This window comes from Antennarius striatus, chromosome 3 (assembly GCF_040054535.1).
Source record: "Antennarius striatus isolate MH-2024 chromosome 3, ASM4005453v1, whole genome shotgun sequence".
NCBI lineage: Eukaryota > Metazoa > Chordata > Actinopteri > Lophiiformes > Antennariidae > Antennarius > Antennarius striatus.
The window spans coordinates 24,793,198-24,817,794 of NC_090778.1; the positions used below are offsets into that span (position 1 = coordinate 24,793,198).

General features: G+C 45.0%; 1 protein-coding gene across 6 annotated transcripts in view; it reads right to left on the reverse strand.

The window, feature by feature from the left end:
• arb2a (ARB2 cotranscriptional regulator A) overlaps nt 1-24,597 on the reverse strand; it is a 150,022-nt gene that overhangs the window by 82,757 nt on the left and 42,668 nt on the right. For all 6 annotated transcript variants that reach the window (XM_068310630.1, XM_068310629.1, XM_068310632.1 and 3 more), the window contains exons 7-8: nt 19,240-19,458; nt 10,433-10,552 (exon numbers count right to left, since the gene is read on the reverse strand). In XM_068310630.1, the coding sequence (XP_068166731.1) occupies nt 10,433-10,552; nt 19,240-19,458 (339 nt within the window). The remainder of the gene's footprint in view (nt 1-10,432; nt 10,553-19,239; nt 19,459-24,597) is intronic.

The window sequence follows — 24,597 nt, forward strand, 5'->3', positions numbered from 1 at the left end:
TACACACACACTGACTGAATTATCAAACCACCCGATAACCGATCTGTACATGAGCCGCCGAGCTAATGAGTGACATGACAGGGATAAATGAAAGCTAGCGTACAAGACTTTTTTTCGGTGCAAAATGCAAACTCATGCTTGAAGATAAAAAAACCCAAAAGCAAAAACATGCGTGCACAAATATTAAGAAAAAAAAACAACGGGTGCAAATGTGTGGTATTTTCTAAAATCAGATCTTACATCCCCTCCATGAATAAGGCCTACCCTTCAGTGAGTTGCACATTTAGCTCGGAGCCTGCTAGGACTTCAAAGGGCTGCTCCCAACCACCAGTCTCTCGCTCTCCTTTCTCCTTTGCCTCGCGCTCTTTTCCTTCTTGCTCTCTTATAACCCCCCCCTTACCCCCCCATCGTATTTCACAGCACATAAAGCCTTAAAATGGCACATAAAACAGTTCATCTCTTTTCACTGTCAGCTTTCGAGGTTTAAAAAATTAAATATGTTTTACTGCAGGCACATAACTAAAACACAGCGATGGATAGAAATCGCCATAAAGGATTCAAACTATGCTTTCAATAAGTATAAGAGAGTGTAGAGTCGGGGGGATAGATCATTTAAAAAGCCAAAAATGGGGTATTTCAAGATTTAACTGTAGTAAATATGAGGCGGCCGAGAAACTGTTGGAATGTCTGTTTTCATGTCTGAATTCCACAGCATCATGTCTGATGCTGGAGATATGTGTAGGAAACAAGATGCACTTTGAGCGGATCATGCACCAACACTGAAAACATCTTTACCAACACACTGAAAGCATGTTGTGACCCTGGTGCTCAGGGTTTGGAGGAGGCAGGATGAAAACACCATAGAATACCCACGGTGCATTCAAGGAAGCTTAAAAGCAGGCGAGAGACAGGGAGCAGGGAGTGAAGGAGGTAGGCGTGGTTTGAGATGCAGAGTTTGAAGGAAAAAGCAACAAAAAAAAAAAACGTAGAGAGAGGATGGGAAAGACAGAAGCAGAGGAGGGAGAGAAGGTTTAAACTTCAACCCTGGAGTCACTGGGTTCGCTGACATTTGCACCAGGATCCGCCTCGCCGTTCCTCGCTGCTATTCAGAAATGACACCTTCTCTCCTTTCAATCCCCGAGACTTATTCTTCCTCCTACATTTGCCGCAGAATGAGACCATTCACGGTGTCGAGGGCAGGGAAAGAAAAGAAAATCAGAAAAGAAAACTGAATTGAATGCCGTTGAATATGAGTGATGCCTGTGCGGCAATTTTCCTGAAGATTCCTCTCATACTGCATGCATTCTTATAGGAATTAACAAGGCGGGGAGGGAAAAGATGACAAGCAATTCATTTGAGCTGTCAACGTGTCATCTTCGCAACATTCAAATCTCTAGGCAGCCACTTGTATTCCCTCTCTTGTGATGGTGACCCGGGTCGTAGCCCAGCTGACACACCCCAGACGCAGCAGGTGAAGGCGTGAAAACGCCACAGTGGGAGCAGCGAACGCAACACGGCGCAGGGAATAAAGGAAAAGCTGGAGCAATTGGAAGAATGGGAAGAGTCGTCGGCTAAGATTTCAAATATGAAGTATGAGAGCAGGATGGCATGGAATGGAGCAGCGAGGCCAAAGAGAAACAGATTTTAAGAGAGAAACAGGAAAAAGACAGCAGAAAGTAAGAGGAAAGAGGAAAACAATTAGAGGTAAGTTAAGAGACACGAAAAAGCTCAGAGGTAGGTGAGCATAAAAAAAAAACGACCAGTACTGATCTGACATTTTAAAAACAGAACTGGGGCCAAAGGAAAAAACAAAAACAAAAACGAGTGTTCGATGGGATGTTTTGTAGTGAGTCAAGACGGAAAAGACAACAAACGACGGAGTGAGGAGTGGAAGAATGGGACGGCGGTCTGAATGAAAGGGTGAGAGCGGTCCGATGCGGAGGAGAGGGAAGAGAGCGGGACCTTTCCTCTGAGGCGACGAGCCGAGGGGAACGAGAGGCAGACAAAGCAGCGTGCCGCTCTCACACGGCAGAACAAAGAGGAGAAGGAGAGGTGCATCATGGGAGTCTGAGCCTCGCAACGTCACCGACGCCATGCTGGATAAACAAACAAGCGTGAATCAGAGCGTTATGGTCATACGCAGTTTTGAGCACGATCGGAAATCAGGCTTTAAATTCCTCAAGTGGGAAGATTGAACGTAGGAAGAACGACAGAAGGCAGACAGGGTTAATTCAACAACGGGGAGGAAAGGAGGAGAAAAAGCAAAAGGAGGAGAACAAAACACTTTAGTAGAACAAAAAGGAAAGGAGCGTTTTCACGAGCAGGGGGTTGAAGCAGAGGTTGAGAGGAAACTGTTGAAATTTTGACGATTTAAATAATATTTGTATTTTCTGAATGTTCTGTGCTTTTCTTTGTAAACCTCTGATAATATTGACTATTTAAGCAGTTAGCTCAGGGTTATCGGGGTGAAGTAAGTTATTTAGATTCTAGCTGTAAAGTTTCATATCTGCTCTAAAATACTGTCATCTTCATCCTGCAGCCGGCCTCCTACTCCTACAGTTTAAGTCTGTGCAGTACTGTCTCAAGGAAGGAAAAAAACCCACAAAAAACAAAAACCAAAGTGATCAATGTGAAGAGGCACGGGGCGCTCATGGACAGGCCAATCAATGGTGGAAAGAACCTTGCCCAGGGCCTTATGCAAATGGAAGCACGTCCCGTAACCTCGGGAGTGAACATGCGCATTAGATCAATGGGATGAGGGTAGAACCTTACAGCAGGATCAGCCTCAGCCAGTAAATATGTAATGATGAATCCCTTCAGATTTAACTGAACTCAAATGAACCCCGACGAGCTTGGCTTCTTCCATCGCATCGCGGCGAGATGGACCCCATGCTAGGAGAGGTGGTGGATGGGAGGGGCGGGGCAGGAACAGAGGGATGCAAGAAAGACTTGATGTGCTGAGGACAGATGGATTTTTCACTTCCTCATCACAACAGGAAGACAAAAAAAAGGTGAGAAGAGACTTATTAATAGTCATCTCAATAATACTTGTAAGGATTTTCAATTATGTCACCATGGTAACATCCTCACGTTTTTGAGGAAGGAAAGACAAGAGTGGGTAAACTGTGATGACCCGGTGAGAGCATGTTGGACTATTTAAAGCCGTAAATGGTCTCAACAAATTCTTCAATATTTAACATCGCCCTCGTATCACTCAACCGCTTTCACAGACCAATCAGACGGTTCGATGGGCTTAATTATTTACAACAGCCAGAGAATAATAGCTTCCTCTATGTTAGCAGGAAATAATATAATGTCCTGAAGAAGTCGTGGCAGAAGACGGACAAGTGCTCAAACTATTGACTCTCACAGAAAAAAAGAGAAAGAATGTGTAAGAAGGAGAAAGATCGAGGGATTCTTGAACTGACGGCGATCCTGAAGGGTATCGACCGGTCCTGTCTCCAAACTTTATCTGAGAGCAGCAGCTCCATATCCGCCTCTGGGATGTTGAGAACAATATAAGAGAGTTTGATCAAAACAAGATATATATATATATATATAGATAGAGAGAGGGATTTTAAGTAGTGTGGAAATAGATGTGATGTATGGAGCTTCCCCTGGTGGTTGGATGAGTCTCAGATGACCCGTCTAACCCAGACCCATTCACAAGGGGAACAAAAGTTGGCAGAATAAGTACCTCTGCCCTTCAGTTAACGCAGACATGAAACGTGAGAGAAACAAGAGGCGAGTTAAGCATTTCCTACAAACCCGATCCTCTCTCAGGCGGCAAATGTAATCTAGAATTCAAAGATACCACTGAAACAGAGAGAGAAACACCAACAAAGGTGAGAATAATGGCGACGTATTGAAGGGAATACTTCACAAAGCCCATTGTGCCAGTATCCTTTTCAGCAAGCAAACCCGCTGTAATTTGGTCTGCGTCATCTGCCTCCAGTCACAATGCAGCACTACAGCTTTGAAATGGATGGCAAATGAAGGCCATTTGTACATAATCACAGCAGATAGAAGAATTCAGAAGCCCTACATTGTGTTGTCGAGGTGGAAAGAAAGACCTTGGTCTATCTGTGGCAGGCAGCGCAGCTCAGGTTTGGCGAGGGGAGGGTTTTTTTTTCTTTCTTCTTCTTCTTCTTTCCAGAAACAAGCAAATCAATTCAAATCAAATCAGCTTGCTAGCCGTGACATTTAAACAGTTCAATTTACATCATTATGTTAAGAGAGCCGCTCTCTAAGATGCCTTTTCATTCACAAAGAAATTAGACGTCTATATTTCAGCAGCTTAATAGAGCAAATATGCTATAGCTGCTCTGAGGAAGAAACCGTGTCTTTTCACGGTGAGGAAAGGGCCGGGCATTGTCTGTCATTACGAGCAGAGCACAAAAACACAGAGAGGGATAATACACATAATACAGACGGGGCTGGAAAACAGCACCATTCATGATATGCATGCATTACCCAGCACGCACATGCACATGCAAGTGCAGGCGTGCAACATGCACGCGCATACTTTCTCAGCAGTGATGGTATACAGTATGTCCTGAGGGCTGCTGTCCTGCTGTGCAGACTGGCAGGCACTTTTGTCATGGTGGTCCTTTTGTTTCACATCAAACAAAACGCCACAGCTTTGCATACGGCTCCACTAATTTCTGCTAGTGCGCCCCAGCCATTTATCATCGCCTCTCACCCTCTCCTCCATCCAAACGTGGCTCTGATAGCTGCTCACCACACCAAGCTGTTCTGTTCAGGATGATACAAGCTTCTTCGGGCTACGGGTGACACACACACATACACACACACACACACACACACACACACACACACATATGCATTAACATGCGCACATAGACGTCACGCACAGACAGACGTACACACACACATACAGGAAACCGCACTGCCAGTGCACCGCTTGCGAGCCCGGCAGCTATGGAGAACCTTGAGATAAAAACAAACCTTTTCTCCATCCCCTCCAGAAGCAATAGACAGACTAGCATTCAGAGTTCGAAGGCGGCCGGAGACGTGCAAACAACATTAGACGAGAGGGTTTTCAGAGCGTGTGTGTGCGGTCGGTTTCACAGCTGGGATCATTTTGACAACAAATTAAAGTGATTTTGTGCTTGTGTTGTGATGAACTCAGGTGAAGGTTACCCTCGTCCCTTGAAGAGCAATTCGGATATAAAAGTTGAGCATGTATTGCAAGGGAAAAAGACGGAATATGGCAATATTTTAAAGAAAAACTTTTTTTTTTGGTGTCTGAGTTGGATTTAGACATTGTAAGAACTTCAGTATTTGTATTGGTAGAATAAACCTGAGGAGTCCTGAGGAGCATGAAACATCACCATAAGAGAGTACCTGTGATTCACTATATTGATACGACCCTGCATATATGTATGGGTGTGTGTGTATTTCTGTTTTTTTCCCTGCTCTCTCCTGTCTCACAAGCTGGCTTGGTGATTCTCACTTCAGGTGCGAGGGGTCCCGTGTTGGAGTCTTGAACGAACCCCCATTTATGTTAAAATCCAGCTACTTAAAGAGCATTGAAAACATAAAAAACAGATGTTAAAGGGTTAAAAATAAAAGTATTTAAAAAAATCAAAGATTAATCAATACCTTCGTGACGGGGAGATTCACAAAAAAATATATATATACAGTATATATAGGTATATATACAGTATATATATATAAGGAAGAGTATGCTGCACCAATCAGGAGCCAGGGATGGAACGAGGAAGTGGGAGGAGCCAAGACCAGAGGGCAGCTAGGCGGGCGACAGCAAGGAGCCACACAGAGCAACAATATGGATATACAGTATATTTATATTTGTGTGTGTGTGTGTGTGTGTGTGTGTGTGTGTGTGTGTGTGTGTGTGTGTGTGTGTGTGTGTGTGTGTGTGTGTATTCGGTGTCAAGCTGCACACCAATCCATTCAGGCATCAGCTGGGAAGTGCATAAAACCAACATGTCTAGAGTGAGGACAGGAGAAAAGACAGGATCATTTGAAAGAAGCAGCTGAAAGTTGAGTTCTACTTGTATAAAATCTCAAGAAAATCAGACAAATGTACCAAAAGTGGTCCGTCTATCAGGTATGTTGACTTGAGATAAAAAGGATTCTCATATTTACAACTGTTATATAAATGACTGCTGCAAAGAGAAGCTTTTCCACACTGTTTTCAGTGTGTTCCCATGCAGTCATGGAGCCATGCAGACGGCTGCCAGACCAAGAGTCCTGCACAGAGGGCACGGTTGGCACTGATGCTGCCCTGAGGGTCACTTCCCTCCGATAAAGGGGGAAAATCAGAAGGACAAAGGAATAGAGGATGCAGAACAGCACATAAAGCACAGTGGATTATGGGATGGCAATTATCTCCAATGAAAGGGTTCAGTTTGTACAGTAAAATAGATTAGGGAGGTTGATGGAGATGCAAATGCAATAGAAAAAAAAGGAGATGCATCGTTCAAAGGAACGGCAAAATCGAACCTGTGTTTGGAAAACTTTCATCAGGGAAAGAAAGACAGAAATATAACATCCTTTTTTCTTTACTTTTAATTCAAAGCAAATTCTGCATTTTTTAAATCTTCCCATACCACACAAAATAAGAGATGCCGTATCATGGCATGGATATAATCAATTAGTTTTTAAACTTTTCAACTGCGTAAAACTAACTTCCCCGACTCCGGCTGATTCACCCGCCAGTGCTTCATCTTTCTCATCCTCCACACACACCGGTATAGCGATGAAGTCCACAAGGAGCGAGCAAAATCCTCCGTATCTCACCTCAAGCATCTCTTCCCACATCTGACACGTAGCCACACAACACACAGACTCACACAGGAACACATGAAACCAAGGACGACGGAGAGTTAAACTAGCTATATTCATTACAAACCGAAACAGATGGCACCATACAGAAAGTGTACAGAAAGACGTTCTGCAAGAATGTACTGTACAGTATAAATGTGGCGGGGGACACTTGAAATCTGTAATCATGTTTGCGAGGGGTTGTTGTGGCGGCTGGCTGGTTGTATGGCGGGCACCCACACATTTGTGTACAGGGAGACAGATGCATTCTTACATAAGACTTTATATAAGGCTGCCCTGTCCTATCCAATAAGAGAGCTCCTTTTTCACTCGCGAGTGGGAAGGTTAGTGCGGGTTAAACAACTCTTCCTCAACACCGCCGCCACCGCCGCAGCTTAGACTCACCAGTCCAACCCGCCGGACTCCTGGCAACCAGGAAAGAAGGAAAGAAAGGCAGATTGGAGGGAGAGAGGACAGCTTCACATACTCTTCCATTCTGTAGGCCTCTCGCTAAGGCCAGGCTGAAAGCAGGTTAATGTCCTAGAATATAGATATTCGCCTCTATATATGTTTCTAAAAGGAAAGGCAGTCGTTCTAAAATCCTAAAGTTATTGAAAAAACTATAGGAATACTGACTTTTGAAAACAAAGCAGCAAAAGCGGGGGAATCAAATCCACGACCCGTCTTCCTCTAAAACTGCAAAGCTGACAGAGATGGCACAGGAGGAGCAGACTGGCCAAGCATGAAAGCAGATGTCTGAGGAGGCTGGAGACTCTCAGGGAGAGCTGGTACAAGAAAAGAAAAGAGAAACGCTGAATGGAGATGGATGGATGGATTCAGCGATAGCTAAAAATCACAGCGAGGAGGGGAGAGAAAGGGCACGAACTATGGAGGCGAACGCAGGGATAGCGAGCGAGTCTTCTCCCCGCAGCACAAACCGCCATTTCTCCCTCATTCAAAGGCAGTTAGCTCATCTTTGATGTATCTATAATTAGTCAGTACACACTATGAAGTGTTTTAAAAGAAATAAAATTGCAATGAAACACTCGAGCGCTCCAAACAGGGGCTAACATGCTCCAGAGCAAGGGGAGCGAGCAGGAGGAATTAACGGTGGGCCTTTTTGATGTGCTTGATCAGAAATGTATTTATTATCTGCTAAGGGGAGCAGTAATTAACCCGCAGACAGCTTGTTTTCTACGGGTCCTCTCATGTGTCAAACGGTTCATCCCGCCAGGCTCCGCTCACCACTCGCCTGCTCATGCGCACACGCCTCCTCTCTCCGTCCCGCCGGACCGCTTTCTCCTCAATTAAGTAGACAGTGTGTTCATATGTGTGTGTGCGTGTGTGTACGTGTGCGCATGCTTACGTATGAAGGAGCAAGAAAAACGCCAAAGTAATAAGCACAAACTGTATGGTAGCTGCTTTAAATCCCGTGAGAGTATTTACACAGAACTCCTGTAAAAGTGTGTGTCTTTGAGCGGAAACAACCTGGAGAGGATAACTTCATGTGAAAGAGGTGCCTCAATACAAACTACACCATGAAAAAAAAAAAAAATAAGAAGCTCACGCCTTGTCCTCATTCGACGAAAGCCTTAGTAACTGGTACTACTTTTTTAGCTACTGAGAGAGCTGAGCAGGTCCTAAAGGGTTAAGTGAGACATTGCAGACCACTGATTGGTCAATTTCTGACACGGATGGAGTATCATGCATGAGTCAATGGCAGGTACACTCAAACAGTCATGCTACTGTAGCAGTTGCATCATTCTGGTCATAGAAAAGGACTCCACAAAAACACGTGGGTCCATCGGGTCCTGATGGGTACAGAAAATTGGGAGGGTGTAAACCTGTTTGTTCCTGTAAGGCAGGGCGAGGTGAAGGATTGTCAGCGCTGATGGTCTACAGAAGCTGGGACACCCTCAAGGGAAACTGAAAAAGGCATATTTGACCACCTTGTCTCTTAGTGGGAACACAAAGATGATTCAAGTTCCTTCTTTGAAGGCGTCCTCCACACATTGCATCTAGTATAAGCTATATATTTATATATGCACGCCCTATATGGATGAAGCCTTTAAATTGGGGTGGGGTGGGGGTGGGGGGTTGTTCACATGACAAGGACATCATGTAAAAGAAACCAGCTTGTAAAGGCCTTTACACACAATAAAGTCTGACTGAAGGAAAAACACAGACAGGAAGACACAAACGGAGAGAATATCTAGTCTTCGTCACATAGTGAGAAAGCCCAGGAGATCGCAAAGCTGTCATGGACAAAACACTGCATGAATATTTAGCAGCCAAATTAAAATTACAAAATACCAAACAAAAAAAAAGAGTAGGTGAATAAAAGGGAAGAGAAGAATACATTCCTGGAAACACCAGTGGGACAAGCAGCCACCTTTAATACCCCGCTAGCCGAATATAAGCATTACGCCGTCTTCTCCTCTTCCCTTCCCGAGGACAGAATTGCCCTGAATAATATAGGAGGTGTGGAATCTAGCAGGAAATCCTGCAGACCTGGAATGATCATAGAGAGGCTTGCTAACACAACTAGTTACAAGGATACAGTGCGGCCGTTTGCATTAGCATCTTTTTAAGTGCTGATCCAGCTGGCGTTGCATGTTCCAAATATCATATCTTACTAGTTCTAATTTATCAGCGCAAAAATAACAGGAGGAAAAACCAGCGAAGGTTATGCCTTTTAAATCACATTAACGACACAGATCTTGAGTTTGCGTGACATATTTTAACAGTAAATACATATGAGAGGATAAAAAGCAGAACGCTACGAGCTACTAGCATACAAACATGACCTTCCCAACCATCAGCTGTGATTCATAAAGGCTGGTCTGACATGGCATGAATAATTCTCCATGATGATATCTGTAGAATGAATTTTAATTAGGAAACACGACTCATTAACACACTAACAGACGAGAAATTAATGATCGATAGGTGACGGCAAATCGCGCTACGAAATCACAATGAACTAAAGAGTAAAAAATAAAGCCTCGACCTCAGAAGACTTCATATAACCCACAAAGACACACTGTAGGCCAATTTAGATGAAGGGTGCGGTTATAAAGCCAAGAGGCTGGGCAAACTTTTATTTTCACCCTCCCCTGTGCACCATTAATTCCTTCAAATCCACTTCCCTCCCACCATCTTTCAACCTATCCTCTGTCTCTCTTTAAGCTGGGAGATCTGCATGCTCTGCAGCAGGTCTGCTTTAACAGTACCACTGTTGTTGCATTGCCGTCCCTACATTTATTTATCCAGCACTCTCCTTCCTCGTGCTTTCCTCGCGTTCTCGATGTCTTCTTGATCCATGCTTTTTCCTCAAGACTAGCATGGATCAAGATGTCTGATTTGGACCTTTTCCTGAGTTTGATACCAGTTTTTATTTGCATACCGATGTGATTTTCTGTGCGGACATGTGTGTCAGCATTGTATACATGAGTTGTCCTTTGAATAATAGCTTGAATGTGCCGATTTTCCAGTACGATCACATATATGACTGATTGCACTGACAGGAGTGCAGTGTGAGCACTTGTGTGTGTGTGTGTGTGTGTGTGTTTCTGTTAGTGGGAGGTAGAAAAGACAAGCAGAAAACTAAAACACTCACCAGCTCAACAAAAGACAGGCCTCCGTAGCTGTGGGCCATGATGAAGACATTCTTGGCTGCAGCTTTGGACACAAAGTGGTCCCACACGTACAGCACGTGTTCCTCCGAGGAACCGTTTTCCTGCAACACACACACACACACACACAAAAATCAACTCTGATGTTACATCCGTGACAAAGAACGGACGGAAATCTTTGAAAGTCAAGCTGCACCGCAATAGGCAAACACGCAAGACATCTGTCAATGAGAATAAAAGCATCAATATAGTTATCAAGCTCTTAGAAATGGAATGTAACAGCACCAACACCTGCACCCTGAAGCCAGGCCAACAACAGAGGTAGAAAAGAGAAACAAAAAAGTGGCGGCCGCCGGAGGTGATTCCTATAAAGCGCCACGCTTCAGCAGATCAATAAGCCTTGCATATTGCAAATGCCCTAAATGTAAAACTCAATAGTCTGGGTGACGTAACGTTTAAATCTTAATTTGTACCCTGTTGCTGAATCGATGATCCATCTATACGCCAGTAGTCGCATAATGGAAACACAAGGAGGAAGGTCAAAGGAAAAAATTAGAGAGGAGATGTAGATGCACGCATACAAAACACACAAAGACTTTTTGCATCCTTGCACATGATCACAAATGAATGCCTTTTATGCTAGTTCTTCTCAGGCTCACCTGGATGCACAGACAAACACACACATACATGTGCAGGAACACACGCGCCACAGACGAGAAGACACGTTTAATTAAGCAGAGATATAAGCACTTATTCAGAGCTGGGAAGAACAATAGTTAAAGTACAGGCGAGAAAAGGCCATCCGTTAATGAACTTGTGACATCGATTCGGGACTTTGATTTCCTATCAAACTGTCTGCCTCACAATAGAAATCAACAATATACACACACGAGAGGCCGCACTACACACTGAGATTTGTTGTATCTAGATTCTTCGTAAACCTCACTTTCACAAAGCTTCTCTGCCTGCGTCAAGTCTCCCTGGAGGGAGAGGGCCAACTGGCGATCCAGCCACTCTGGCACCCCGATGCCGGCTCTACAAAGTTTTGTTCTGTCACGTGAAATTCTTCTAGGCTCATGTAAAACCCAGGAGAAAGATCTTACCACTGACCGAACCGGGGATCTTCTGATAAACGGACGCCTGCTCTATATCTGCGAAACACTAAGGTGGTGAAACTGCTAGATTCCACTTTAAAATATTACAACACGGGATCCTAATATGACATCACACACACACACACACACACACACACACACACACACACACACACACACACACACACACACACACACACACACATAAACACACACATATTCATACAACATCCCCTTAATTATCAGACAGATGTATATAAACACAAAGCTCTGAGGAGGTGTCTTCCCTGTTAGTTTTTAAAAACGCGTTTGTATTTTACAAAGTGAACCGGAGCGCTATCACAGAAAGACAATCGTTTTAAAGTTTGTTGTCTTAAAGGTGATAATGAGGGGGGGGGGGTGTATCCCAGGTAAAATGTTACAGAAAAAAGAGCTTGAACTTCAATTTTAAACAGATGAATGCAGCTTTGCGTGTGTGTGTGTGTGTGTGTGTGTGTGTGTGTGTGTGTGTGTGTGTGTGTGTGTGTGTGTGTGTGTGTGTGTGTGTGTGTGTTTATGAAAGGGGGGGGGTGCTATCTGATGATGCACTGATGTGCGTTTTGGTTGTTCTGTTTGTCTAGAGGTAAATTAACCTGTCAGAGTGTTTTTGTTTACTGCTTGGTTTTTAGCGAGAGGTGGGAGGAGTGGGTGTGTGTGTGTGTGTGTGTGGGGGGGGGTGGGGGGGGAAGATGGGGGATTTGTAAACGACAGCACCAACCTCCATTTGCGATGTGTGTGTGATGCAAGAGCAGGCAACTCCACTCTGCCCTGCCCTTCTGCCATCAGAGCGGTGTGTGTGTGTGCGTACGTGTGTGTTGTTCTTTGTGCGCCGTATGAAAGGCTGTGGCATTAAAGCCTTTTGAAGCCTCCCTTCTCTCTTCCCGGCCACCTCGTCCTTTACGCGTATCCGTTGCGCCCGTTTCGTCTGCCCACCTCCCTCCATCGCCTTCCCAACCCCCCTTTTCAATCTTATTTGTCCTCCTCTGCTGACGCCACCGCTGTCATCCTCTTCGCACTCCTCCATTTCCTGTTTCGTCCACCTCTCCCATCCACCCTGGAGTGACAACGTCTGACACGGGAGACGTGGCAGGCTTTGCTACTTTACGCAGCACCTTTACGCGTTCCAATGTACCATTTAACTTCATCCACACTTACATAATTATAAGAAACGCCGCCTGGTTGATGTCCCCGTGGAGTCAGACGAGTCCCCGAGTGCACCTGACTCCATCACCCACACACACACACACACACACACACAATGCACACTCTTTGCCAACATCTGCAGTGACAAGCGACAGAGTGACTGACTACCTGGCATGGCGGTGTGGTGAATTATCTGAGCAGCATTTGCATATAGTCGCAATTATTTTCTGGGGTTAATTAGCAGCAGTGGAGCGAGCCGCCCTACGAGACCAGCTTCCTGTCACCAGTCCTCACGCAAAATCTTGGTTTTATTTATTTATTTTGCGTAGTTTTCCCACACTGTTAGCGTGGATTTTATTTGTGTGTGTGTTGTGTGTGCATCTGCCAGCATTGATAGGAGAATAGCATCCCAACTGCACACCTGTTGCCAGCATCCTTCAGCCACGACTGTCAAGGGATGTCTGTGTGTGTGTGTGTGTGTTTGTGTGTGTGTACTGGATATATAGAGATCCATATTGTCCCCCTCTAGAGAATATAAGTCTCTAAGCCAGACAGTCTCTAAATGCTGACAGCTAACTATTGTCAGAGACAAAAATGCAGAGACGAGAAGCATCCAATATGTAAAGGGGTATACACTACATCTGTTTGTGTCTAGCCGACAGACACACACACACACACACACACACACACACACACACACACACACACACACACACACACACACACACACACACACACACACACATTATTAAATTGTTGGACGTCGTCTACACAACGTTGTGCATGACTGTTGTACTTACATTGAAAGTTTGCCTTCCATTTTTAGTTCCAAAAATGTGTTTAATTTAGCTCTTCCTATTATGTTACAATAAAACATCTGCACTCATTTCCACGAAACACAGAAGTTGTCCCGCGCAGTGCTTGCCCAGAGTTAATTCATTATAATGAAGAGCAGGGGGAGCAGAGGAGAGGAGAGAGCTGTAGACAGAATAACAACCCCAACGCCAACACAAACCCAGGGTCTGACCAACACAGGAAACGATGAATCTAACAACATCAAGGCTCTCTGACAAACAAGCACTTCAGCCTCCCCTGCTCCTCCTTTCTGCTCCTCCTCCTCAGTCGTCCAAACCACACAGGACTTGGGAGAACTTCTGAGGAAGCTGGAATTTGGAGATGTTGAGGGATGTGGAGCAGAAGGAATCTAGTGGAGAGCCGTTATAGTTAATACATGGCAGCACAATCCTTATTGGGTTTTGGATTGGTTTCAATGTTGAAAAGAGAAAAAAAAACTTCCTATAACTTCAGTCAAACTTCCCCAGGAATTCTGGACTTAAACAAGGAGGTAGAAAGAAATTCCACGGTAGATTTTTCACACTTTCCCACTGACAGACTGTGATTGGTGGACTGATTTTCATCTCAGAGCGTAAACCCACCTGCAGCCCAAGTCGTTGTATTTATTTTATGTTCCGATCAGCAGGAAACAAGATGGTTTTATCTGGCCTAATGATTAAATATTAAATAAGCAATGTACATAATTATGTTTGGCTTTAGAGAGTTAACAGACTTGGTTGGTGTGTGTGTTTGTGTGTGATTGAGTTTGTGTCTCTCTACACACAATTAAAAAGTGGACCTCAACGCCACCTGTTTCCCATTGCTTGCTAATCAACGGCCGGGACGTTTTCTCCGTCGGATCTCTTTTTCCTTCCCTTCTTCCCCTCCCGTCTTCCTTCCGTTGCTTCACTTTTAAGGGAGGCAGAGAGCTGAAGTTAGCTAGAAGCTGTCTGGGAGTTGATGGGTCTGCTAGAATGGGGCGTATGGGGGTGGGGAGGTATGGAGTAAATTAGCAGGAGAGATGGGAAAATAATGACTGTGGCATTGTGGGTAATTAGCAGGTATAGTACCTATGGAGAGCTGGGAATATAATGATGTGAGAAAGAGACAGAAAAAAAAGGGAGAACGAGGTGAAAAACGTGTGCAAGACTAACAAGAGGGGGAACCGCATGTGTGTGTGTGTATGAGAGAAAGAGTGGGAGAGAGAGAGAGAGAGAGAGAGAGAGAGAGAGAGAGAGAGAGAGAGAGAGAGAGAGAGAGATGGAGAAATGTACATGTGAATGAAGGGATATACCGTATAAGGAGAGGGAAAGTGAGCTAGAGAGGAGGAGAGAGAAACTATAATGTTCATGTCATCCCACGTGCAGATTAGTGCACTCAGACTGTATACAATAAAATAGCGTGACCTTGGGCGGGGGTCAGCCTGCTCTGACAATATTTGCCAGGGCATTGTTTCAAATCAATAACTCATTAACAAAGTACAAAGGAAGTTGCTGTGGGTTTGTGAGATTCTTTATTAGAAAAGAGCGGCTACGGGCCAGAAAGGTCATCGCTGTGACATCTCGGCTAGCCTCGCGCCGCCGCTCAGATTGTCAGGTGAAATTACTGCCAGCCATTAATTGACATAAGGCAAAGGAGAGCGGGCAGGCAGACAAGGCTGTGTTTGTTCCAGGATGACCCTGAGGTGCTGCGTGTGTGTGTGTGTGTGTGTGTGTGTGTGTGTGTGGTTCTGTATGTCTTTATTTGGGTCAGCCTGTATCCACAACAGTGTTGTGTGCATAGAAAGAGAGAGAGGGAGGGAGAGGGAGCTCGGTAGGAGGGGAGGTGTGAGGGAGGGCAGGATGGATGTGTTTGATGGTTGACCTGACTAGAAGATTGGGAGCAGGGATCTGAGACCAACTAACACTGGTTCTGCCTTGAGCAAACACACACAAACACGGACAGATGTTATGTGCTAGTCAGGAAAACGAGCACGAAACCCGAACGCGCTTGCTCCCCTTAAAAACTTTATCACCTTCAAGAAAAAACAAACATACAAAGTTGAAGTTAAAACACGCCCTTCATCTGGTTTCATTGGATTTAAACATGAAAACTCAGCTCATACAGTTTGGATTTAAACACTTAACACTCGTAACCACACTCACAAAAAACACAAAGATGGCATCCAGCCAATTTGCTCTCTGCAGTGAGCAGGTGAGCTGCCCTCCAGCCTTGTTCATTGACCTCTCTCTGACCAAGTTCAGAGGTTAATCAAGTCCCTATCTGTCCTTGGACATGCTGAGCTTCACTTCCTGGCACGACCAAGGGTCAAAGGTCAAATAAACCCTGTCTGTATAATTGCTTGTGGGCCACAGATTGGGGCAACGGGGTGAAGGTGACAAAAGGCAAAAGCAAAAAAAAAAAACTCATCCCATTGAGAAACACCATAGCGCCGGGTCGAATGCAATTAGTGGTGTGTGCGATTGTGTGTTCCGTGTCTTAATGTTTGTCATCCAATGTGTGTTGATGCTGTGGGTTTGTAAGCAAGTGAATCCTCGGGACATTGTGTCGTATGGTGTGAACACGAAGAAACGGGACGTCGTCTGCTAAACAGACAAGGGCAAGAATCTCCGCCGGCCCCTGTGGACGGCTGCAGCTGGGAATTATGGGTCTGAGAGAGAGGCAAGGTCTAAATAATGGATGCTCCTTCCTACAGGTGACACACACACACACTGTACTGTCCACGATACACGAGAACCGGAGACTACGATATGCAGAAGAGCACCCGTTTGTACCAAAGATGAAAATAAAAATACTTTAAATCAAGGGAGGGAAACAAGAGCTTTGGTGGAAACACTTCCAGAGTGAAGCTAGAACACTTCCTCCATGCTTTTATTTCTGAATTTGAACACAGTGAGGTGTTTCCTCTGCAAGGCAGTCTCTCCATCTACGACATCAGGATGAGGGCCTCCTCCTCCTCTGACATTTACTCAAGGTATAAATGTGTGATAAGAGATGAAGTGTGAAAACGTCAAAAAAAAAAAAAAAAAGAAAAAAAAAGAAAAAGAGAAAAGTATTCCAATCATTTATAAAAAATAAATAAATAAAATAAGTGGTGCTCAAAAAGGCGTAGCTGTGTTTTGTCCCCTTTGCTCTTTTTTTCCCTTCTTCTTTCCAGGGCCTGCTGGCCTAATCCCAGCCAACCAGCCTTGGGTGAACTCTTTGGAAGCTTCTTAAGCCCATGAATGTGCCTTTTGTTCCTGCCATTCCTCCGCTTGGCTGACAGAAAATAGCTAACTGGATTAGTGCTAAAATTCAAAGTAAAGTGAACTCCCAAACTTCTATATGGCAAAGTGCTAAGAGAGCATCCCCCCCTTCCCCCTTCAACTATCCTCATCAGCAACCCCCCCCCCCATCAGACTTTCTATCATTCCATCCCTCCTCCACCCCCCCACCCCCCAAACATAACCCGGTGGTGTGTGATCTGGAGGAGAGGAGAGGGATTAGATAAGGTTGAGAGGTTGCACACTATGAACCCAGGGCTAAAAAGTGAGATTCCTAAAAGCAGTTAAGAGCTTATTAATGTGTGTAAGGAAGCGTATTAATCAACTCAACTCTATCAGGGGCCTTGTGTGTGTGTGTGTGTGTGTGTGTGTGTGTGTGTGTGTGTGTGTGTGTGTGTGTGTGTGTGTGTGTATTTATGTGTGTGCGTGTGTCATTGTGAGTCGGCATTGTAGGAAAAAGAAACGCACAACGTGATTTTTTTGAGTCACAAAGAAAAACAAGATCAAGATTCGTTTTTTTTTTTTTTTTGAGGAAAAGTTTGATTTCATTGCACTACGAGTAGAAGAGCTGACTGTTGTGTGAATGTGTGTGTCTGGTGTGTGTGTGTGTATGTGTGTGTGAATGGCTGTGTGCAGGTGGTCCAACAGCTCAGTGGGAGTTAGAGTGTGAGGTGTAGTGAATAAAAAGGTTTGCATGTGCATGTGAGTGTCTGTGGGACGGTGTTTAAAAAAACTGTTCTGTTAAAGAGGTTTGATTTGATCCACCACCCACCCTGACTCACAGAGGTGAGGGACACACACACACACACGCACACACACACACACGCACGCACGCACACGTCAAAACCTTAGTTCCATTTCTACCTCCTTTACACTTTTGTCTTCTGGTATGTGTGTGTCTTTGAATTTCTGCATGTGTGTGTGTGTGTGTGTGTGTTAGACCGCTCACTCTGGGGCCGACAGAGACAGAGCAGCGGAGAGCAAAGCCATGCAGGAGGAGGAGTGGACGATGGCGGCGAGGTCATATGTACTACCATCCTGCTGACTTCTGAGTCAGAGGTCAAAATTCAAGGGGCAGCGACGCTCTGGCTCATTGATCTTAATCCTGAGGCTCTCAATCCCTTCATCTGAGGATGATTGAGTTTAACTGGAAAATGTAAACCTTCGAAATGACTCCAATTTTTTCAGGCTAATGAGGATTATTTTGTGTTTTCCCTCTGCTGTGAAAATGTTATTTTTTTATTCACCTCAAAGTTTTAAATAAATAATGAATACATTTTAAATAAGACCGAACACTTGATTATCAGTATCATACCTACGCATCCCTTCACATGAAGCTTCGGCTGGCTCGACTTACTCATCTCGTCAGTCCTGACTTCCATCTCATGGAATTTTGAAATAGCGAAGGCTGTTAAACTGAGCAGCACCAACCGGGGCCTGCATGACGCACCATTACAATGACATGAAGTCATTACATGACTTATAATATGGGCCTCGTGTCAAATAGTGTGAAATGAATTGTAGGGAGTAGGAACCAGCACACTAGTGTGTGATCTGACACCACTGGCCAGGTAAAAAAGAAGGGCCTTCATCTGAAAATGTATAAGCAAATAAGAGCTTTTTATGGAGGAAACTGAGTTTTGTTGTTGTGGATGAATATAAGACATCATAAAGTTTGATTCTCACTTTAGTTTTTAGTTTGTTTTCACAATTAAATTAATGTATAAAAAAAATAAAAAAAAGATCTCCTTTGTTAAACCACAAGGTAAACTGGCTAAGCTAGGTGCCTCGAGCGTGGTGTGTTCATGTGTGTGTGCGCGATTGGGTTGCACAGTCAATGCAGTATGATAAGAATGTTGCTGTGTGTTTGCAGAGTGTGTGTTAGGGAGATAATAATCCCAGCGGTCAATAAAGAGTGAAGGGCCAGAGCCGGCTGACCAGCCCACCATCTGAGAGAGAAAGAGAGTGAGAGAGAAAGAGGGAGAGGAAGAGGGAAAAAGGGAGGTAGCCATGTGGTTAACACTTGCTCACTGAGAGGCGACTGGAGCCCGGCCAACCTCTTCACACACAGGCTGACCACACAAGAGCCTCTCTTTCTCCCTCTGCCTCCCATCCTCCCTTCATCCCTTGTTACCTAACGTTTCCTTCCCTAGCATCCTCCCACCTTCCATCCTTCTCCTCCCCCATTCTGCACCATCTCGCCTCTTTTGTTTCTTCCAAACTTGGCTGAATTCCTCACTCCCCATTTTCTCACCTATGCCTGGCCTCCCACCTCCTCCTCCGACCTCAAACTGTCACCCTGTCCACCTCCCTCGTCATTTTGACGAGCATCTACGCTTCTCTCGCTCTCTCTTCCTTTTTTGCATCTCTTCCCTCCCTCCATCCCTTTGTCCCTCCCTCCGTCTCGCTCCAACTTACCCGTATGGGGATGCGTTCGGTCTCCATCTCTTTCTGCGGGTTGCGGTACTTCTCGTAGAATTCTCTCTTCTTTTTGCCCTCCTTATCGTCTTTGCGTTCCCTCTTTTCGGCGGGTTCCTCCGAGGGTTCGGCAGGAGAGGGGAGAGGAGACGACTTAGTCGGCTTCTCCACCTCTAGGTAGTTCTCATTGGGGTTGAGCACCATCACACCATAGCCTTCCTGAAACAGACGTGCTTTTATCAGCATCGTATAACTGTCACAATGAGTGTTTAGCCATTTGAGATATTCTAAATTCACTGATTTGACAACAAAGCATAATAGAAAACTATATTTAACAATATCATCTAATAATAAAGTACATTTATATTAAAAAATAAAAAATAAAAGGTTGAGAACATTAATAAAAAGCAGAAAAATACAAAGTGAAACTGCATATTACTGCTTTTTAAAAAAACTGTTTGTAGATTATTTTTGATTTTATAAATGCCTGTGTGAACGTCACTCAACCCATAATTTGACAGAAGTTTTTTTTTTAAATGTTTCTTCTGCTCTTTAGCTTCAGAAATAGACAAATAAACTTAAAACGTACTCGGGAAAGACGCTGGAACAACATCTAGATAATCTCTAAAAAAATAAATTAAGGGAAGTTCAATGTGGTCACGGATCCAGATGGTCGAGAAAGAAAATCAGAGAGACAAAAAAAAAAAAATAGAGATGAGATGCAAAAGCAGAGAGAAAAGGGATGGCAGGAACAAGACAGGAGGGAGTTGTGACTGCAGGGATGAATCTGAGAAGTAACTGGGGGATTGGAATTCAGCGCCGGTGGTTTCAGTCAGTGAGCAGCATTTACTGACTCCAAAGGCCACATGTCACTTAATACCAAACCCAATCGATCTCGCCATCACTCAACGGACGAGGTAGGCAGCGACTGCATGTGTACCTGGTGTCCCTGCGTTTGTGTGTTTGCGATTTGAAACCTGTAAGAGTCAAAAACCTATTCTTTTTTTTTTTTTTAAAAAAAGAAGAAAAAAAAGGAAAAGACAAAGATTTTAAAAAGTAAGGTTTTAAATAAGAAGACTGAATGATTGAAACCGGCGTCGGGACACGGCTTCAATGCGCCGTAAATTAGAATTGAAACAATAAAAACAACCCAAAAAAGAAGAGGAGTCCATGACATTTTGTAAAAGAAGAATGACAAGAGGGGGGTATTGTGAAGAGAAGTATGTTTTCTCTTAGCCTTTAGTTATTTCTTAAACTTGGAGGCCGTTTTAATTAAATGTGTTTATTATCTTAAGCACTCCTAAAACTAAAGCAGGAAATGGAAGGATTCCTGTTTCATTTTGGTTTTGCTTTTTGCACACGACCCCGCCATTGTGACTATGCATGCAAACTAAAACTTATGGGTATAACACACACCCACACACACAAAAGACACACACTAAGGAGAAGGAAAGTCAGCAGTGCTGACAAAAGGACCTTCAGGAGATGTGAGAGAAGTTAAGAGAGGCGGCCGCGTTCAGCTTCCTCTGCAAAACGCCATCACACGCAAACTGTCTTCTCGAGGCGGTGCGTTCTCCTTTTCCTGTAATAAGTGTTAACACAATGTGCTCGCATGAGTGTGTCCCTTCTGTGCCCGTCTGACCTACTACACACCCCTTTCCTTTAGCACCTGCCGTGTGTTGACAGCAGCAAAATCAAGCTTTCTCACTTACTCAGACTAAAAAAATTGGTCCGATTCTGCTCGTCCTACTCCGGTGGACGAATCTGGAACATTTACATTTGAAGATGTTTAACTTCAAAAATGATTTGAGGTGAGAGGCTTCACATTTATCTACATATTTCTTCAAACCTGGACTTTGTCTCTGTGTTTTTGTCGAGGGTCCTTGGCCCTCCTCAGGCGTCACTTTGACATTTGAGCGATCGAGTGCAAAAAAAAAAAAAAAAAGAGACAGAGGAGGAAGTGATGAGAGACATAGATATGATGAAATAACCACACAAAGACAGGATGGAGGAGGAAGGAGAGCCAGAGACGCAGCCCGACCAGACCCACACCAGCTTTGTGCCACTGCCCACTGGTGGCAGCCTGATAAAATAACTGACAAGACCAGTTCAGCCAGTGGCAGAAGCCCCAGTTATGATTTGTTTAATACAGTGCTGGGAAAGAAAATGTTTGCATTGAAAAAAAAATTAAGAGTGACAAAAAAAATAACAGCATTTTGTTGTGTTAATTGAACATCATTTAACAGGAAGACAAATAAAAACAGATTTGTGTATTTCTCCTTTCCTGGGATCCCGGTTCAGGAGGCCAGGAGTCAGAGGTTTAGCAACACTGATCCTCGTGTTCTCGGGATAACCCTTCCTGCCCTGCGACCATGTTTGGTCTTGTGTGCCCTTACCCCTTACCCCCCCGACCCTTTACTGGTCAGTAACCTGTCCTCGAGTGCCCCCCTGTCCTTTGGTGTCCTCGTGCTAACTGAGTGGCTTATACCCCATTGGAGAGGCTAACCTACCTAACCGGGCTAACGGCGCTAACCCTTTCAGCTGTCCAGTCACCCAGAAGGAGATCGCTGTAAAGGCGACCAGCGTCCCCCGGCATACTAAGTCTGGAGGAGCGGGGGCCGCCAACTTCACCTCTATGTCGGAAACCATCATTTATTTGAACACTGAGAGGTCTGTGTTGGTGTCAGAACAACACTGCTCTCCCTGCCCAGACACTTCCTCTTCACATTCTTCTCTCCATCAACCCCGATGTACAACTCCAAGCTTAATGCTAGGGGGGTGGGGGTGGGGGCCCATAAAGCAAAAGGTTTTCTTAACATTTAAAATAAATAACTTGAATTCAAATCGGTGGATTTTACAAGAGGATATATGACTACTGCAATTGTCTGCAATCAAATTAAAAGTGTTGGAGGGAAAATAATGTTCAAATTAAAGAGTGTTGAAGTGTTTCCTCAAATCCCACAGAATTTCTCCCACACAGCTAAAATTTTCTCATCTTTAAGTCTCTAAATCTCTCCATACATCTCTCAAGAGGGAGGTCAGTCGATGTGTGCGTCTCCAGCTCACACACACACACACAAAACACACACTAGACACACACACACACTGGACACACCTGCTAAATCAGATCTTTGTGTTTTGACGTGCTGTCAAAGTGTGAATCTTACACAAACGCACAACGCAAACCTTAGGTCACCCCTCTTTTTATATCACAAAATCTCTCGCTCACTCGTTGGGTCACTTAGGCTTTGTCCTATACACACACACACACACACACACACAGACACACACACACTGCTTCAAACACACGGTCTCGTAGCGTTGGGTCAGTTTTGTCTTTCTGTTGCAGTGTGCAGGCTAAGTCTCTTCCCATGCCCTGTGGGTGCCCCTGTGGCACCGCCACACTGAGCCCCTGCCCCGGGGCCAGCGGTCAAGAGGGTCGCCCCGACCCCTCAAAAGGGGGGCACCCCGACCCCCGTCACCCCGCTCGGGATGCTGCTTAGCGCTCCTTTGTCAGGCTGTCCCGCAGCAGATAGCACAACAAAGAGTGCCGCTGCTACGGAAACCAGGGCTCGTATCATCATCGCGACTGAACCTGTCTCTCGCCACCGCCTGTTCTCCCCATAGGCGTCACTGTAAAGCTCTTTAGTTCACTACGCCTTTGTATCTTAAAAAGAAAAAAATATATATATGGAGCTGCAAATGAACAATTACTACAAAATTATCATATAAGCATAATTTAAGTATAGCTGTCTGGACCGCATTGTCGATACGCTTTTGATGACAACAACGTGGCCTCTTCACAGCAAAATGAGACGCTCTAGACCTTCGAAGGCAACGGATCATTATTCCCCCTTCCAGTCAATGTTACTTGAAAAGGAAGTGGACGGCGTGTTTGTGTCTGTTTCCCGCCGTGTGGGTGAGTGTACAAGTGTAAGAGAGAGTAAATAAGATGTCCCTTAAAGACAGCAGCACCTCCACGTTTTCCAGAGGCATTGTAATGAAATGAAATGTGTCTAATACGCTGGAGTGGGGTGGGGTGGGGGGGACGCGAGGCGGCCAGACAGAGAGGGTGTTTCATCTGAGCGTGTGTGGAGCTCGGCGAAGCTTTGATGTGAGAGCTCTCATGTAGCAAGCAGGGCTTCGGGCACAGGGAAAAGGACAGCACTTGACAGGTACAAAGCGTGGCTGATAGAGGTCACGGGTGCACGCGGCGAGGGAAGTGAATAGCGCGCTCGTGTAAATTTGAGGTTTTATCTGCATTGGTCGCTGAATGGGTGCATGTAAATGTCTGTTTGTGTTGTATTTTAGTCTATTTGGAGCTGAAGTTGGAAGAATTAGCCGACGAACAGGAAGTTTCTTTTGACGTTTCATCTCGGGCAGAGTGTTTTATTCCTTGTTCTGTCGGAGGCTGTCAGAATCAGAGCCAATGGCGATCCCTTTTTCTGAGCGAGCTTCTCTCCGTTTCCTGATTTCACCAGTGCTCGGCTCCCGATTGGCTGCCGAGGCTAGACTGACAAGGGGGAGAAGGGGTCACCCGGCACGGCTCGGCCAATAAAAGAAAGGAAGAGGGGAGGGACTTCTCGAGGCTACAGTTGGGTTTTGAAAACCCGAATGAGGCAACAATGGCTGACCGAGAGAGAGAGAAGGGAATAAGTGAGAGTCGGGGGGTAAGTGGCTGAAATACGAAACAAAATCGTAAAAGACAAGTGAGAATCAGGAGGGAGGAAGACGCGAAGTGTTCAGAGGTACGAAGATGAGTGAGGAGGTAAACACAGTAATAACCTGGAGTCGCTCCCTCCCTCTCAGGGCCACCGTGCTCTCCATGACCTTCCCTGTCTCCGACTCAACATGAGCTTTTATTTTTTCTCTCTCACAGGGCCCCTTTATCCATCCTATCCCCATCTTTTCTTTCTTTCTCTCTTTTCCCACTCCCACTCTCACGGAGGCTGAGATACCACACAGATCGCACAGTAATGTCAGATTAAGTCACGGTGCCCCCTTTCTCATTTCAACACAGCTCCAGTCTGAGACCCCTCCCCATGCCCGCGCCGAAAGAAGAAGGGTGGGAAGAGCGGTTACTGTACGCCAGGGCGATGGAGACATGCAGATTCTCAGGGTTTGATGCGAGAGGGGATGAGACGGCGTTGTCATCAGCCTGTCAGCGCAAAAATCAATCATCCTCTTGATCACAAGGAATACCCAGGAGGCCGAGCGAACGCTCGCAGAGGAGACCTGGATGTTGCTAAATATTGCTATGCGACACTAAAATGTAAAGTTTGATGATGGAAATAACTCGATACAGAGAATTAGGTTGCGTTAACCGGCATAAATGGCAAGACACACACAAGATACAAG